Raw genomic sequence first — 13,865 nt, 5'->3', positions numbered from 1 at the left:
TCCTGCCAATCAACCACTGCTTTTTCCATGCTAGAATCTTTCCTGTAATACCATGGGCTTGTAGTTTGTTAATTAGTGTCATGAGTGGCACCTTATCAAAGGCCTTCCGAAAACCCAAGTACACAACATTAACCGATTCTCCTTTGTCTATCCTGCTTGTTATTTTTTTTCAAAGAATTCCATTAGATTTGTCAGGCAAGATTTTCCTTTGAGGAAACCATGCTGACTATGACCTATTTTATTATGTGCCTCCAAGGACCCCAAAACCACATTCTTAACTATTGACTCCTACATTTTCCCAGCCACTGAGGTCAAACTAACAGGCCTATTGTTTCTTTTTCTCTGCCTCTCTCCATTCTTGAAGAGTGGAGTGACATTTGCAATTTTCCATTCTTGCAGAACCATTCTAGATTTTTGAAAGATCATTACTAATGCCTCCACAATCTCTTCAGCCATCTTCCAGAACTCTGGGCTGTTCACCATCTGGTCCAGGTGACTTTTCAGTTTCCCAAGAACCTTCTCGCTAATAATAGTAACTTCACATACTTCTTGACCCCTGACACCTGAAACTTCCACCATACTGATGCAAAATACTTACCCTGCTTTCAACTATAAACGGTACAATTTCAGCCATGATTCAGCAATGCCTATCTGCCAATCTGTAGCTGTGCAGCAAGTTCACCTACCTTATTCCATATGCTGCGTGCATCCAAATACAACACCTTCAGTCCAGTATTCACCCTTTCGATTTTGTCTGCCTTTTACGTTGTAATTCATCACATTGACTGCAATTTTGCCCCATCAACATCTCTCCTCACTACACTGCATCTTTTTGCAAACCAACTACCTCATCTTCAGCACTATTTTCTGCCTTCTCTACGATACTTGCATTGAAATATATGCAGCTCAGGACATTAGCCACCCCGTGCTCAACCTTTTGATTCCTAACTTTGTCTGAGGGCTTACCAACATCTACCTCCACAACCTCTCCACTAACTGTTCTGGCACTCTGGTTCCCAGTACCCTGTAACTCTAGTTGAAACCCAAGTGTGCAGCATTAGCAAACCTTCCCGCTTGTCCAGTCCAGTTCAGGTGCATACTGTCTATTCTGTACAAGTCCCACCTTCCCTGGAAGAGAGTCCAATGATCAAAAAATCTTATGCCCTCCCTCCTACACCAACTCCTTAGCCACATATTAAACTGTATAATTTTCCTAGTTCTGGCCTCATTAGCATGTGGCACAGGTAGTAATCCTTTCTTTTTCAATCTTTTTATTTATTTTCAAATTCATAAACATAACAACAATAATAGTACAAAGAGATTGAGATTACATGATTGGTAATTAGCATATGCAAATATAAACTACAGCTAACACAAGTATACTAAGCCTCCCAAACTCTTAATGTAATTGAACATGAGGAAAGGTAGTAATCCTGAGATCACAACTCTGGAGGTCCTGCCTTTCAACCTAGCAACCTCCCTGAACTCACAATGCAGATCCTCATCATTTATCCAAACAATGTCATTGATACCTACATGGACCACAAATTTTAGTTGTTCAGCCTCCTATTTAAGAATGCTGAGTACTGGATCGGACTTATCCCAGACCCTGGCAGCCGGGAGGCAACATACTATCCAGGATTCTCATCCTCGCCCACAGAACCTCCTGTCCGTTCCCCTAACTAACGAATCACCTATCACCACAGTGTGCCTCTTCTCCTCCCCCACCCCTTCCCTTCTGAGTAACAGAGGCAGACTCAATGCCAGAGACTCACCCATTGTGACTTTCCTGTTTGGTCATCCTCCCCAAACAGTATCCAAAGTGATATACCGTTGTTGAAGGTGAAAGCCACAGGCGTACTCCGCACTGGCTCCTTAGCCTCTTTCCCCTTCCTGACTGTCACCCAGTTTCCTGTGTCCTGCACCTTGGGTGTAACTACCTCTCTATATGTCATACGCTAAAACTTTTGATCTCCCAATCTACCTCTATGTCATTACACTTTGTTACTACCCGCACTGCTCTTTCTCTGTAACTACAAAACTATGTTTTGCATTCTCTTGTTTTTTTTAAAATCCTGATGTATTATATACTGAATGATCTGTGTCGATCACATGTGAACAAAAGCTTTTCATTGTATCCTGGTGAAGGGACTTGACCCGAAATGTTAATTCTTTATTCTTTTCCACAGATGTTGCCTAACTTACTGAGTTACTCCAGCATTTTGTGGATGTCACTGTCTCCTAGTATACGTGACAATAATAAAAACAAATATTCCACTCAGGCAACATCCTGGTGAATGTACTCTGAACCCTCTCAAATCTTTCCTACAAAATTAAAACCAAACACAGTTCTCCAGCTACTGTCTAACCAATATTTATAGAGTTTCATTATCACATCTTCTGGTGTTGCCATCTCCAGGGATATTTGTACACAGTAGACCCTCTATTCATCATCATTATATCCAACCTGATTTGTCCTCCCAAAGTTTATCATACCACAGGATTAAATTCCCACCATTTTTACTCTTCTCACCCAATCAACTGATCATTAGCACCCTGTAGTCCATAAATAAACTCCCTATGAAGGACTCCACCAATTTTGAAAATATACTAGTCTACAATTTAAGTTTTTCCATTCCAAAACAGAGAAAGATGATCCTCCTCCACAAGCCACCAAAACTTTCCAGCCATCTCCCTTGTCTACCTACATATCATAAGGATAAAGGTTCCCTCCATTCCCCCCACCCAACTTTCCCATAAACCCCTCTCGCATCAGGCTGAAGGCAATCCCCAACCACCTCTCTTCCCCTACTCACACATCAACAGGCCCTTTGCTCCAAGCCTACATCCCTCCCTCCCTCCACACCCAGCCCACCCCTCTCTCCCTCCACATCAGCCCACCTCCTTCCCTCCACACCCAGCGCACCCCCTCCCTCTCCCGTCCCCCACCCACCCTTCCTTCCCCGGCACCCCTCACCCCTTCCTTCCCGGCACCCCTCACACAGCCTACTCTCAGCCGTTCCTCTACCCACCCGTCCCCTCCCCGTACATCCCTCTCCACCATACTCTTCCCCCCACACTCACACATCAAGAGGCTGAAGGCCACTACACCGAGTAAGCCCTGGATGAACATGCCGAAGTTGCCCATCAGGGCGCCATTCTCGCAGCCGCGCGGACGGCCGGCAGTTCCGAGCGGAACGCTCAGATTGGTGGCAATGGAGCCAGACGACAGTTCACTGATCGCCATGGTCTCCCGTCGGGCCGCTGCCCAACTCCCGGGCTTGGATTCGGCCACCCACCCTAGGCCGTCTCCCTAACCATTCTGGGAAATGTAGTGCAGTCCGAAGCAATATGGGAATTGTAGTCCACCAGGCCACTATGGGAACTGTAGTTTTATTGTGTGTGTGTGTGTGTGTGTGTGTGTGTGTGTGTGTGTGTGTGTGTGTGTGTGTGTGTGTGTGTGTGTGTGTGTGTGTGTGTGTGTGTGTGTGTGTGTGTGTGTGTGTGTGTGTGTGTGCCCCCAAAACACACACACTACATTGTGGGGAATGTAGTTCTCTTTCGGTGTTTCCAGGGGACTATCGTCCATTCAGCCTGTGAGGACAGAATGATTGTTTTAAAGATGACGGATGCGAGGCTAACAGAATAATTGTGATAGGTACAGACAATCAGGTTGGGGCGGTGTCTGTGGAGGGAGATGGACATTCGGCGGTTCGGCTCGAAACGCTTCATCTGGAACTGCTGAAATATCTGTATCCCGACTTCACGGGATAGATTATTGGTGCGGACAGTAAGAGGGCGAGGGAACCTGTTATGCAAATATCCAAAGAAAGTGATTAATCAGAAGTTAGAAAATTCGAGATGGAAAATGAAATGCTCTTCTTCCGTGTTATATTGGGGCTCATTATAAGACACAAACCAATAGGTAAGATAATTAAAATAAGTTGCCAGAAACTCAGGGTCACCCATCAGACTCTGCAAAGAGTTCACCATACAGTATTTCTGTTCTCCAAGACAGACCACATTGTGAATACCAAATGAAGTTCACGGATTGGTAGAATTGCAAATGAGTCACTCTTTCACTTGGAAAAGATTCTTTGGGTGCCTGGATGGTGTAGAAGACAGTTGAAAGTGTTCTGCCGACCCTTTAACGTACTCCAGAATCAATCTAGCCAATGATCTGGATGATCATAGAACATTACAGCACAGGAACAGGCCCTTTGTCCCACATTATTGTGCCAAACCAATGAAATCAAATGCCTACCACCCAGGACATACCCTCTTCTCATTGTTACCATTAGGAAGGCGGTACAGAAGCCTGAAGGCACACACCCAGTGAGTCAGGAACAGCTGCTTCCCTTCTCTTCTCCATGGATTGTCACCTTGTCGCGATGGAGAAGCTTGTGTGGTCCTGAGATCCCGAGAGCGATGCCGTCTGGAGCCATGCTCCTGGTAGGGTCACCCATGGTGTTAAGGTCGAGGGTGAGGTCCCTGACAAAGAACAATCCAACCAAGACCTCAACGGTGGAACAGGTGGAAGAAGTTACTCCAAACTCAACAGCTGTGAAGGCAGATGAAGGCTGTAACAAATCCATCAGCTCCAATCGTCGTGGTTTCCATGCCATTGGAATCAGTTGGTTGATTTGTGAAGTATCGTGTGCTTCTTGGAGTGCAACATCAAGTACCCGTTAAACAAATACACGCACAGGCGTCTTCGCTCTGTGGGCCACTTCTTCAAGTCTTTCGGCAATCGGGGGAGGGTGACAGGAGCAGGCAATGTAATAGCTAGAAGTTCCTAGTCAAGAACCGGCATGAAAGCGGTGAATACTTGATTCAGTCTCTCAACTTTTGGACAGAAGCAGGAAAGTTGTTCGGTAGCAGTATTCATGTCTGAGCAGCCCTATTTAGGATCCACTCTGCTCACCCTGAACTAGGAAGGGGCTAGAAAAGGTGCCCTAAAAATAGTCTGCTTCACTCCATCCTGTCTGGAAAGCCACATCCAGACGGATCACCATCATGTGGTCGAAAAACACCAAGAAGTGAAACTATGAAATTTGGACCCTGGAATATATGAACTCTGACGGATAACCCAAACACAGACTGATCAGAGAGGAGAACTGCCTTTGTTGCCCAGGAACTCCAAAAATTCAAATTTGACATTGCTGCTCTGAGTGAGACCCGCAGAGCTGGAGAAGGGCAACTAAAGGAAGAGCAAGGTCAATACACCTTTTTCTGGAAAAGACTTGATCCTGAACAACCGTGGATCCACGGAGTAGGTTTTGCCATCCGAAACAGCCTACTTCAGAAGCTGACAGAGCAACCACTGGGAATCAATGAACGTCTCATGACTCTGCAAATCCAGCTTATCAAGAACCAACACGCCACCATCATCAGTGCCTATGCTCCAACCCTGGATGCTGAAGATGAAGTAAACGTGAACTTCTACGCCCAACTTGACCACATCCTTTCCTCTGTTCCCAACAATGACAAGATCATTTTCTTGGGAGACTTCAATGCCACAGTCCAGAAAGATCATAGGCTCTGGACTGGAATAATAAGCAAGGAAGGAGTTGGCAAGGTCAACTCCAGTGGAACACTCCTCCTCACCAAATGTGCTGTACACAACCTGGTGATTACAAACACCCTGTTTCGCCAGAAAGACAGGCACAAAGTCTCCTGGCAGCATCCACACTCCCAAACACTGGCACCTCATCGACTACATCATCGTACGATCTCAGGACCAACAAGATGTACTGATAACAAGAGCTGTTACTGGTGCCGATGAGTGCTGGACAGACCATCGATTCATCTCGTCCACCATGAGAATGAAGATTAGGCCCAAAAAGGAAACACCAAAATCAGAACACTATTAAGAAATTTAATATTGATATCTTTCAAAACATCAACCATGTACAGAAGTTCCAACAAAATTTTCAAGAACAACTGCCTCAACAAATCCCACCATCTGTAGAAGAACACTGGAATCAATTGAAGAATGCTATCACCTCCTGCAAAGAAGCAATTGGGTTCAAAACGAAAAAACATCAGGATTGATTCAATGATAACGACAAACTACTCCAACAGCTCATTGATGAAAAGAGAAAAGCTTTCATAACCTTACAAAATGACCAACAATCGGCTACCAAAAGAAAAGTCTATCAAGAATGCAAGGCTGCAGTCCAGAAGAGCACCTGAAACCTGAAAAAACAATGGTGGAGGAAGAAAGCTCAGGAAATCCAACAACTAGCAGATGCCAACAACACTCAAGGCTTTTTCAACACAACTAAAGCTATTTTTGGCCCATCCACTCACGGTCAAGTGTGGTGGTTCAGTCCGAAGTCCGCGGACTCCAGACTCCGGGTTTTACGGCGGTCGCTTGCTGTGGTTGGAAACACCTGAGGCTCATATTGGAACTGGGAATATAAGTGGCCCTGGTATTGAGTGAGGTTGGGGGGTTGTCTTGTCAAGATACTCATGGCACAGGTAGCTGGTGGAAGGCTAGAACGGACTCTTGTATCCTTGGGGCCGCGTTGGAGAACCATGGCTTCTGGGAGCCTTGCTGGTAGTTGGAGCGGTCTTTGTGGTATGGATTCAGCTGTTTCCTGGGCCATCTGGGTGGCCGTCAGTCACTCTGAGCTAGGTAGGGATCAGGTTGCTTCCGTAGCCAGCCAAGGCTGCCAGCCGTAACGGCTACTCGGAGCTACCCCGATGCAGAGGTGGAACTGTCTGTCGTTCCTTGGCATTTGTTTCTTCCTGTCCTCGCCCCCATGGGGTAAGCCCGGCCATTCTGCCATTGCCCTGCAGGGGGATCTGTCTTGTCTTGTCCTCACCTCTGTGGGGTAAGTCAGGCCGTTCTGCCGTTGCCCTGCAAGGGGAATCTGTCTTGTCTTTGCCTCCGTTGGGTAGGTCTGCCATTACCCGATGGATGGTCCTGCCCCACCTTGGTGTGGAGTTATAGATGAGTCCCAGCTTGTCGGTGGATAAGTCCCGGCTCTATGTCTGTGTACTGTCCCATTTCATGTCAGTGTCCTGTTAAAGATGAGTCCTGGCTTGTCGAAGGATAAGTCCCGGCTCTATGTTGACGTACAGTTCCTAGTCTGCCCCTAGCTCCAGCCTCCGAGTTCACCAAGCTCCAAGCCTGCAGCCTCTAACCTCAAGCCTGGACCCAAGCCTGCAGCCTCTAGCCTCAAGCCTGGACCCAAGCCTGCAGCCTCTAGCCTCAAGCCTCGACCCAAGCCTGCAGCCTCTAGCCTCAAGCCTCGAGTCAAGCCTGCAGCCTCTAGCCTCAAGCCTCGAGTCAAGCCTGCAGCCTCTAGCCTCAAGCCTTGACCCAAGCCTCAAGACCCCAAGTCCCTAGCCAAGCCTTGTCATATCCTCGCCTGGGTTTGGGGGTCTGAGCCCAAGGCAAGACCCAGGTTCTGGGTCCTTGTCCAGTCTCGGGCTCGGAGTCCACCCCAGGCTCCTTGTTCCCAGTCCCTCGTCCTGGTCCTGCTTCCCCTGCCTAGACTGCATCCCATCCCGTCCTTGGGTTCCATCTCGTCCTGTTTCCGGGAATCCAGTGTCTGTGTCCTGCAGCTGGGTCCTGATTCAACACCCGACTTATGACATCAAGTCCCACTCAAAAGCAAAGATGATTCAACCATCCTGAAGAGCAATGCTGACATCAATTCTAGATGGAGGGAGCACTTTGAAGATCTTCTAAATCAAGCCGTCTCATTTGACAGGAATGTGATTAACAACATTCCAAAACAGCCCGTTGATGACTCCCTAAGCAAAATACCAACACTTGAAGAAGCCAAGGAAGCCGTTAAAACCTTGAAAAACAACAAGGCCACTGGACTCCATGGAATACCAGCCGAGGTCCACAAAATTGGAGGTAACCTGCTTCATTATCAACTGCATCAACTTCTCATCAAGATCTGGATAAATGAAGACGTGCCAGCAGACTTTAGAGACTCAACAATCGTTACCATCTACAAAAGGAAAGGCGATCGATCCGAATGCGGAAACTATCGTGGAATTTCGCTGTTAGCAACAGCAGGAAAGATCCTCATCTGCATCATGAACAAGCGGCTCAAGCCTTTAGCTGAAAAGATCCTTCCGGAGACACAAGCTGGTTTTAGACCATCACGTGGAGCAATCGACATGATCTTCACAATGCGACAACTACAAGAAAAATGTCGTGAACAACTTCAACCTTTGTTCATGGCACTCATAGACTACAAGAAAAATGTCATGAACAACTTCAACCTTTGTACATGGCACTCATTGACCTCACCAAAGCCTTTGACTCGGTATCAAGGGAACTCCTATGGGATGTCCAATCTACCTGTGGATGCCCTGAAAAGTACATTCAAATCCTGAGACTCCTCCACGATGGCATGCTTGCCACAGCCATAGTCAGCAATAGTAACTGTGAGCCTTTTCAAGTTAGATCAGGAGTAAAACAAGGATGTGTGATTGCCCCAACTTTGTTCACCATCTTCATTGCGACAATCATCCACATTATCAAGGACGACCTACCCCCAGGAATCGAAATTGTCTACAGAACAGATGGCAGACTTTTCAATCTTGCCCGTCTCAAGTCCAAAAACAAGACATCCACAAGTTCCCTCATCGAGTTCCAATATGCAGATGACAACAGTGTTGCTCTTTCAGAAAACCACCTACAACAGATTCTGACTGCCTTCAACTGTGCATACATGAAACTTGGACTTACCATCAATTCCAAGAAGACTCAGATCATCTACCAACCGTCACCAACTGAGACAAATCGGATTGAACCATCAATTCAACCTGGCGAAATAACCCTGGAAAACGTGGACCACTTTCCGTACCTTGGAAGTCACCTCTCCTCCAAAGTCAACCTTAATGATGAGATTCAACGTTGTCTTAAATGCGCTGGAACAGCTTTTGGATGTCTCCGAACAAGAGTCTTTCAAGATCATGACATCTGAACAGACACCAAAATGTTAGTGTACAAAGCAGTGGTAATCCCAAAGCTCCTGTATGCATCAGAAACCTGGACAACATACCGATGACATCTGAAGGCACTTGAAAAGTTCCATCAACGCTGTCTTCGAAACATCTTAACTATCAGCTGGGAAGATAGAAGAACCAACGTCAGCATGCTAAATGAAGCAAAAACAACAAGCATTGAAGCCTACGTCATCAAAAACCAACTAAGATGGAGCAGTCATGTTGTTTGGATGAAAGACAAATGTCTGCCGAAACAGATTTTCTACTCCCAGCTTAAAGAAGGCAAACGTAAAAGTGGCAGACAACAGAAGAGATTCAAAGATGTCTTAAAAGCCAACATGAAGAAATGTAACATCGACATCAACAATTGAGAAACCAATGCCAAGGACAGGAAACTCTGGCAAGCCATCATCTGAGAAGGAACAGTAACTTTCGAAGCCAACAGATATGCAGAATTAGAAGAAAAGAGAAGAAAATGGAAAGAGAGGCAGCAACAACCAAAGTCCGATCTGCCATCTGGAACTACCTGTGCTGAATGCGGAAGAACTTTCAAAGCCAAGATTGGACTCATAAGCCACTTGAGAGCCCATAAATAGATCAACAGAATGAAGACCATCATCCTCGACCTCGAGGGATAGCCACAACGACGACGACACTTCCCCTCTGCCATCTGATTTCTGTATGGACATTGAAAACTACCTCACAACTTAAAAAAAATTCTGTTTTTGCATTACTTATATCATTTAGCTATTTAATATACTGTACATATATACCTGTACTTACTGCAGTTCAGTTTTTTATATATTTATTGTATTGTACTGCTGCTGCAAAGTTAACAAATGTCATGACGTGCTAATGTTATTAACCTGATTTTGATTCTGGCTACAGCTTACACAAAGTTCAAAGTACATTTATTGTGTGTGTGTGTGTGTGTGCGTGCGTGCGTGTGTGCGTGTGTGTGTGTGTGTGTGACCATATACAACCCTGAGATTCATTTTCTTGTGGGCATTAAGAGTAGATACCAGAAATACAGCAGAATCAGTGGAAGACTGTTCCAATAGGATGCACAATAACTGATGTGCAAAAGACAACATATGGTGCAAATACAAAATAAGAAAAATACAGAATAATAAATAAATAAATAAATAAACAATAAATATAGAGAAAATGAGTTGTAGATTCCTTGAAAGTGAGTCCATAGGTTGTGGGATCTGCACAGTAATGGTGCAAGTGAAGATGAGTGAAGTTATCACCTTTGGTTAAAGAGCCTGATGGTTGTGGGTTAATAACAGTTCCTGAACCTGGTGGTGTGAGTCCTGATGCTCTTGTGGCTTTTTCCTGATGGCAGCCTTGTGGCTTTTTCATGCTCAAAAAGAGAGCATGACCTGAATGATAGGGTTCTCTAATGATAGATGTTGCTTTCCTGTGAAAGTGCTCTGTGTAGATGTTCTCAATGTGGGGAGAGCTTCCCTAAGATGGAGTAGGCCATATCCACTACTTTTTTTGGTCTTTTCCATTCAAGGGCATTGGTGTTGCTGTTTCCATACCAGAATGTCCATATACTTCCATTTTTCTTACATTTATGACCCAATATAAATGCCTCTTAAAAGTTGCTAATGTTTCTGCCTCTACTAACACCCCAGTCAGTGTATTCCAGGCACCCACCATTCTCTGTGTAAAAAAACGTGCCCTTCACATCTACTTGGAAGTTACTCCCTCTCACCTTAAATGCATGCCCTCTGGTATTAGACATTTCAACCCTGGGAAAAATATATAGTCTATCTACTGTATCAGAGTCTCTCAAAATGTTATTACCCTCTATCAGATCTCCTCTCAGCCTCTGCCACTCCAGAGAAAGTAACCCAAGTTTGTCCAGCCTTTCATTATACACATGCCCTCTAACTAGACAAATCCTGGTAAACTTCTTCTGCACCCTTTCCAAAGCCTCGACATTCTTCCTATAATGGGGCAACCAGAACTGTATGCAATGTTTCAGATGTGACTTAGCTGGAGTTTTATAAAGCTGCAACATAACTTCCTGACTTTTGAACTCAGTGCCTCAACTAATAGAGGCAAGCATGCCATATGCCTTCTTAACCACCCTATCAACTTATGTAGCCACTTTCAGGAAGCTATGAACTTGGACCACAAGATCCCTCATCAACATTGTTAAGGGTTTCACCTTTTACCTTTGACCTACCAGGGTGCAACACTTCACATTTGGCTGAGTTAAACTCCATCTGTCATTTCTCCACCCATCTCTGCAACGGACCTATATCTCATTTTATTCTTTGCTAGTCATCTACACTATCCACAAAACTACAAATCTTCATATCATGTGCAAACCTACTAACACAACAAGTCTGCAAAGACACCAAGATTGGTGGTGTAGTGGACAGCAAGGAAAGCTGTCATAGTTTACAGCAGGAAAAGGACCAGCTGGAAGAATGGGCTGAAAATAGGCAGATGGAATTTAATGCAGTCAAGTGTGAAGTGTTGCAGTTTGGGAGGACAAACCTGTCTAGGACTTACACAGTGAGTCATAGGGCAATGAGGAGTGTGGTAAAACAGAGAGAGCTGTGACATTAGATTGTTAATTCCTTGAAACTGGAGTCACAGATAGAGAGCTTTGTAAAGACAGCTTATGGCACATTGGCCTTCATAAATCAAAATATTGAGTACAGAGATGGATGTTATATTGCAGTTATATAAGACATTGGTTATGCGTAATTTGGTGTATTGAGTGCCGTTCTTGTCACCTAGCTACAGGATATCATTAAGATTTGAAGAGTGCAAAGAAAAATTTGAAGAATCTTTTCAGAGCTTGAGGACCTGAGTTATAGTGAAAGGCTTAGTATGTCAGGACTTTATTACCTAGAGTGTAGGGGAATTATGGTAGATTTGATAGAGGTATACAAAATTACGATGGGTATAGATAGGGAAAACATAAGCGGGCCTTTTCCACTGAGGTTAGGCGAGACTAGAACTAAATGTCATGGGTTAAGGGTGAAAGGTGAAGTGTTTAATGGGAACATGAGAGGGATCTTCTTTACTTAGACTGAAACTGTGGAATGAGTTGCCTGCGGAAGTGGTGGATATGGGTTGATGGCAAAATTTAAGAAAAATTTTGATAGGTACATGGATTGTAGAGGTATGGGGGGCTCTGGTCAATGAGACTTGTCAGATTAATAGTTCAACTAGATGGCCAAAGGACATGCTTCTGTGCGCTAGTGTTCTATGACTCTATAACTTTAGTAGGGTACCAAGGAGAGTGACAGACAAAGGGATCTGGAAATGCAGGTCAATAATTCTTTGAAAGTGGCATTACTGACAGATAGGGTCAAAAAGAGAGCTTTTGGCATATTGACATTCATAAATCAAAGTACTGAGTACAGAAGTTGGGATGTTTTGTTGAAGTTGTATAAGATATTGGTAACGCCTAATTTGGAGTATTATGTGCAGTTCTGGTCACCTTCCTACAGGACAATTATCAATAGATTGAAAAAGTGCAGAGAAAATTTACAAGGAATTTTCCAGAATGTGAGGATCTAAGTTATAGGGAAAGTTGAATAGGCTAGGACTTTATTCCTGGAGCATAGAAGAATGAAGGAAGATTTGATAGTTATACAAAATTATGATGGGTATAGATAGCAAAAACATAAGCAAGCCTTTTTTCACTGAGGTTATATGTAACTAGAGTTAGAGGTTTTGAGTTAAGGGTGAAAGGTGAATTGTTTAAGGGGAACATGAGGAAGAACTTCTTCACTCAAAAGATACTGAGTGCAAAATAAGCTTCAGTGGAAGTTGTGGATGTGGTTTCAATTTCAACATTTAAGCCAAGTCACCTTTTACTGTCATTTCGACCATAACTGTTGGTACAGTACACAGTAAAAATGAGACAACTAAAAACACAAAATGCTGGCAGAACTCAGCAGGCCAGACAGCATCTATGGGAGGAGGTAGTGACAACGTTTCGGGCCGAAACCCTTCATCAGGAGTGAAGTAACATGGAATGGTTGGGGGGCGGGATAAGAAGTGGGGGGAGGGATAAAGTAGAGAGCTAGGAAGTGATAGGCTGAAGGGAAATGGGCTGGGGGAAGGTGGAGAATTATGGGAAATAAAAGAGAAAGAAAGGTAGGGCTGGGGGGAGATAATAGTGAAGGGGGAAAAAAGAGAGAGAAAGAGATCCAGACTGAAATAATAGATGGGGATGGGGGTAAGGGGGGGGGCAGGGGTATCAACAGAGGTCTGTGAGTTGGATGTTCATGCCGGCAGGTAGGAGGCTACCCAGGCGGGAGATAAGGTATTGCTCCATCGACCTGCGTGTGGCCTCATCTTGACGGTAGAGGAGGCCACGGACAAACATGTCGGAGTGGGAGTGGTCTGTGGAATTTAAGTGTGTGGCCACAGGGAGAACCCACCACTGCTGGAGGACTGAGCACTGGTGTTCGGCGAAACAGTCTCCCAGTCTGCAGCGGGTCTCCCCAATGTATAAATGGCCACATTGGGAGCACCGGATACAGTATATCACCCCAGTTAACTCGCAGGTGAAGTGGTGCCTCACCTGAAAGGACTGTCTGGGGCCTGGGATGGTGGTGAGGGAAGAAGTGTGGGGGCAGGTGTAGCACTTCTGTTTGCAGGGATGAGTGCCCGGAGGGAGGTCGGTGGAGAGGGATGGGGGGGGATGAATGGACAAGGGAGTCACGTAGGGAGCGACCCCTGCGGAAAGCCGAGAGTGGGGGGGAGGGGAAGATGTGGCTGGTGGTGGGATCACGTAGGAGGTGGCGGAAGTTATGGAGGATTGCTGTCTGGCCTGCTGAGTTCTGCCAGCATTTTGTGTTTTTATTTATTTCCAGCATCTGCAGATTCACTCATGTTGCCTTGTT

General features: G+C 45.2%; 1 protein-coding gene across 2 annotated transcripts in view; it reads right to left on the bottom strand.

Annotated features, from left to right (window-relative positions):
* Positions 1-3,309, bottom strand: part of stimate (STIM activating enhance) — a 131,395-nt gene extending 128,086 nt beyond the window's left edge. Inside the window, exon 1 of one of the 2 annotated variants that reach the window (XM_073071940.1) lies at positions 3,085-3,309. In XM_073071940.1, the coding sequence (XP_072928041.1) occupies positions 3,085-3,247 (163 nt within the window). In that variant the 5' untranslated portion in view covers positions 3,248-3,309. The remainder of the gene's footprint in view (positions 1-3,084) is intronic. The other variant, XM_073071941.1, reaches the window with a different exon arrangement.
* Positions 3,310-13,865: the final 10,556 nt, after the last annotated feature.

Source organism: Hemitrygon akajei, chromosome 19, assembly GCF_048418815.1.
Source record: "Hemitrygon akajei chromosome 19, sHemAka1.3, whole genome shotgun sequence".
In the NCBI taxonomy this organism is placed as follows: Eukaryota; Metazoa; Chordata; class Chondrichthyes; order Myliobatiformes; family Dasyatidae; genus Hemitrygon; species Hemitrygon akajei.
This window is presented reverse-complemented; position numbering and strand designations above follow the sequence as displayed.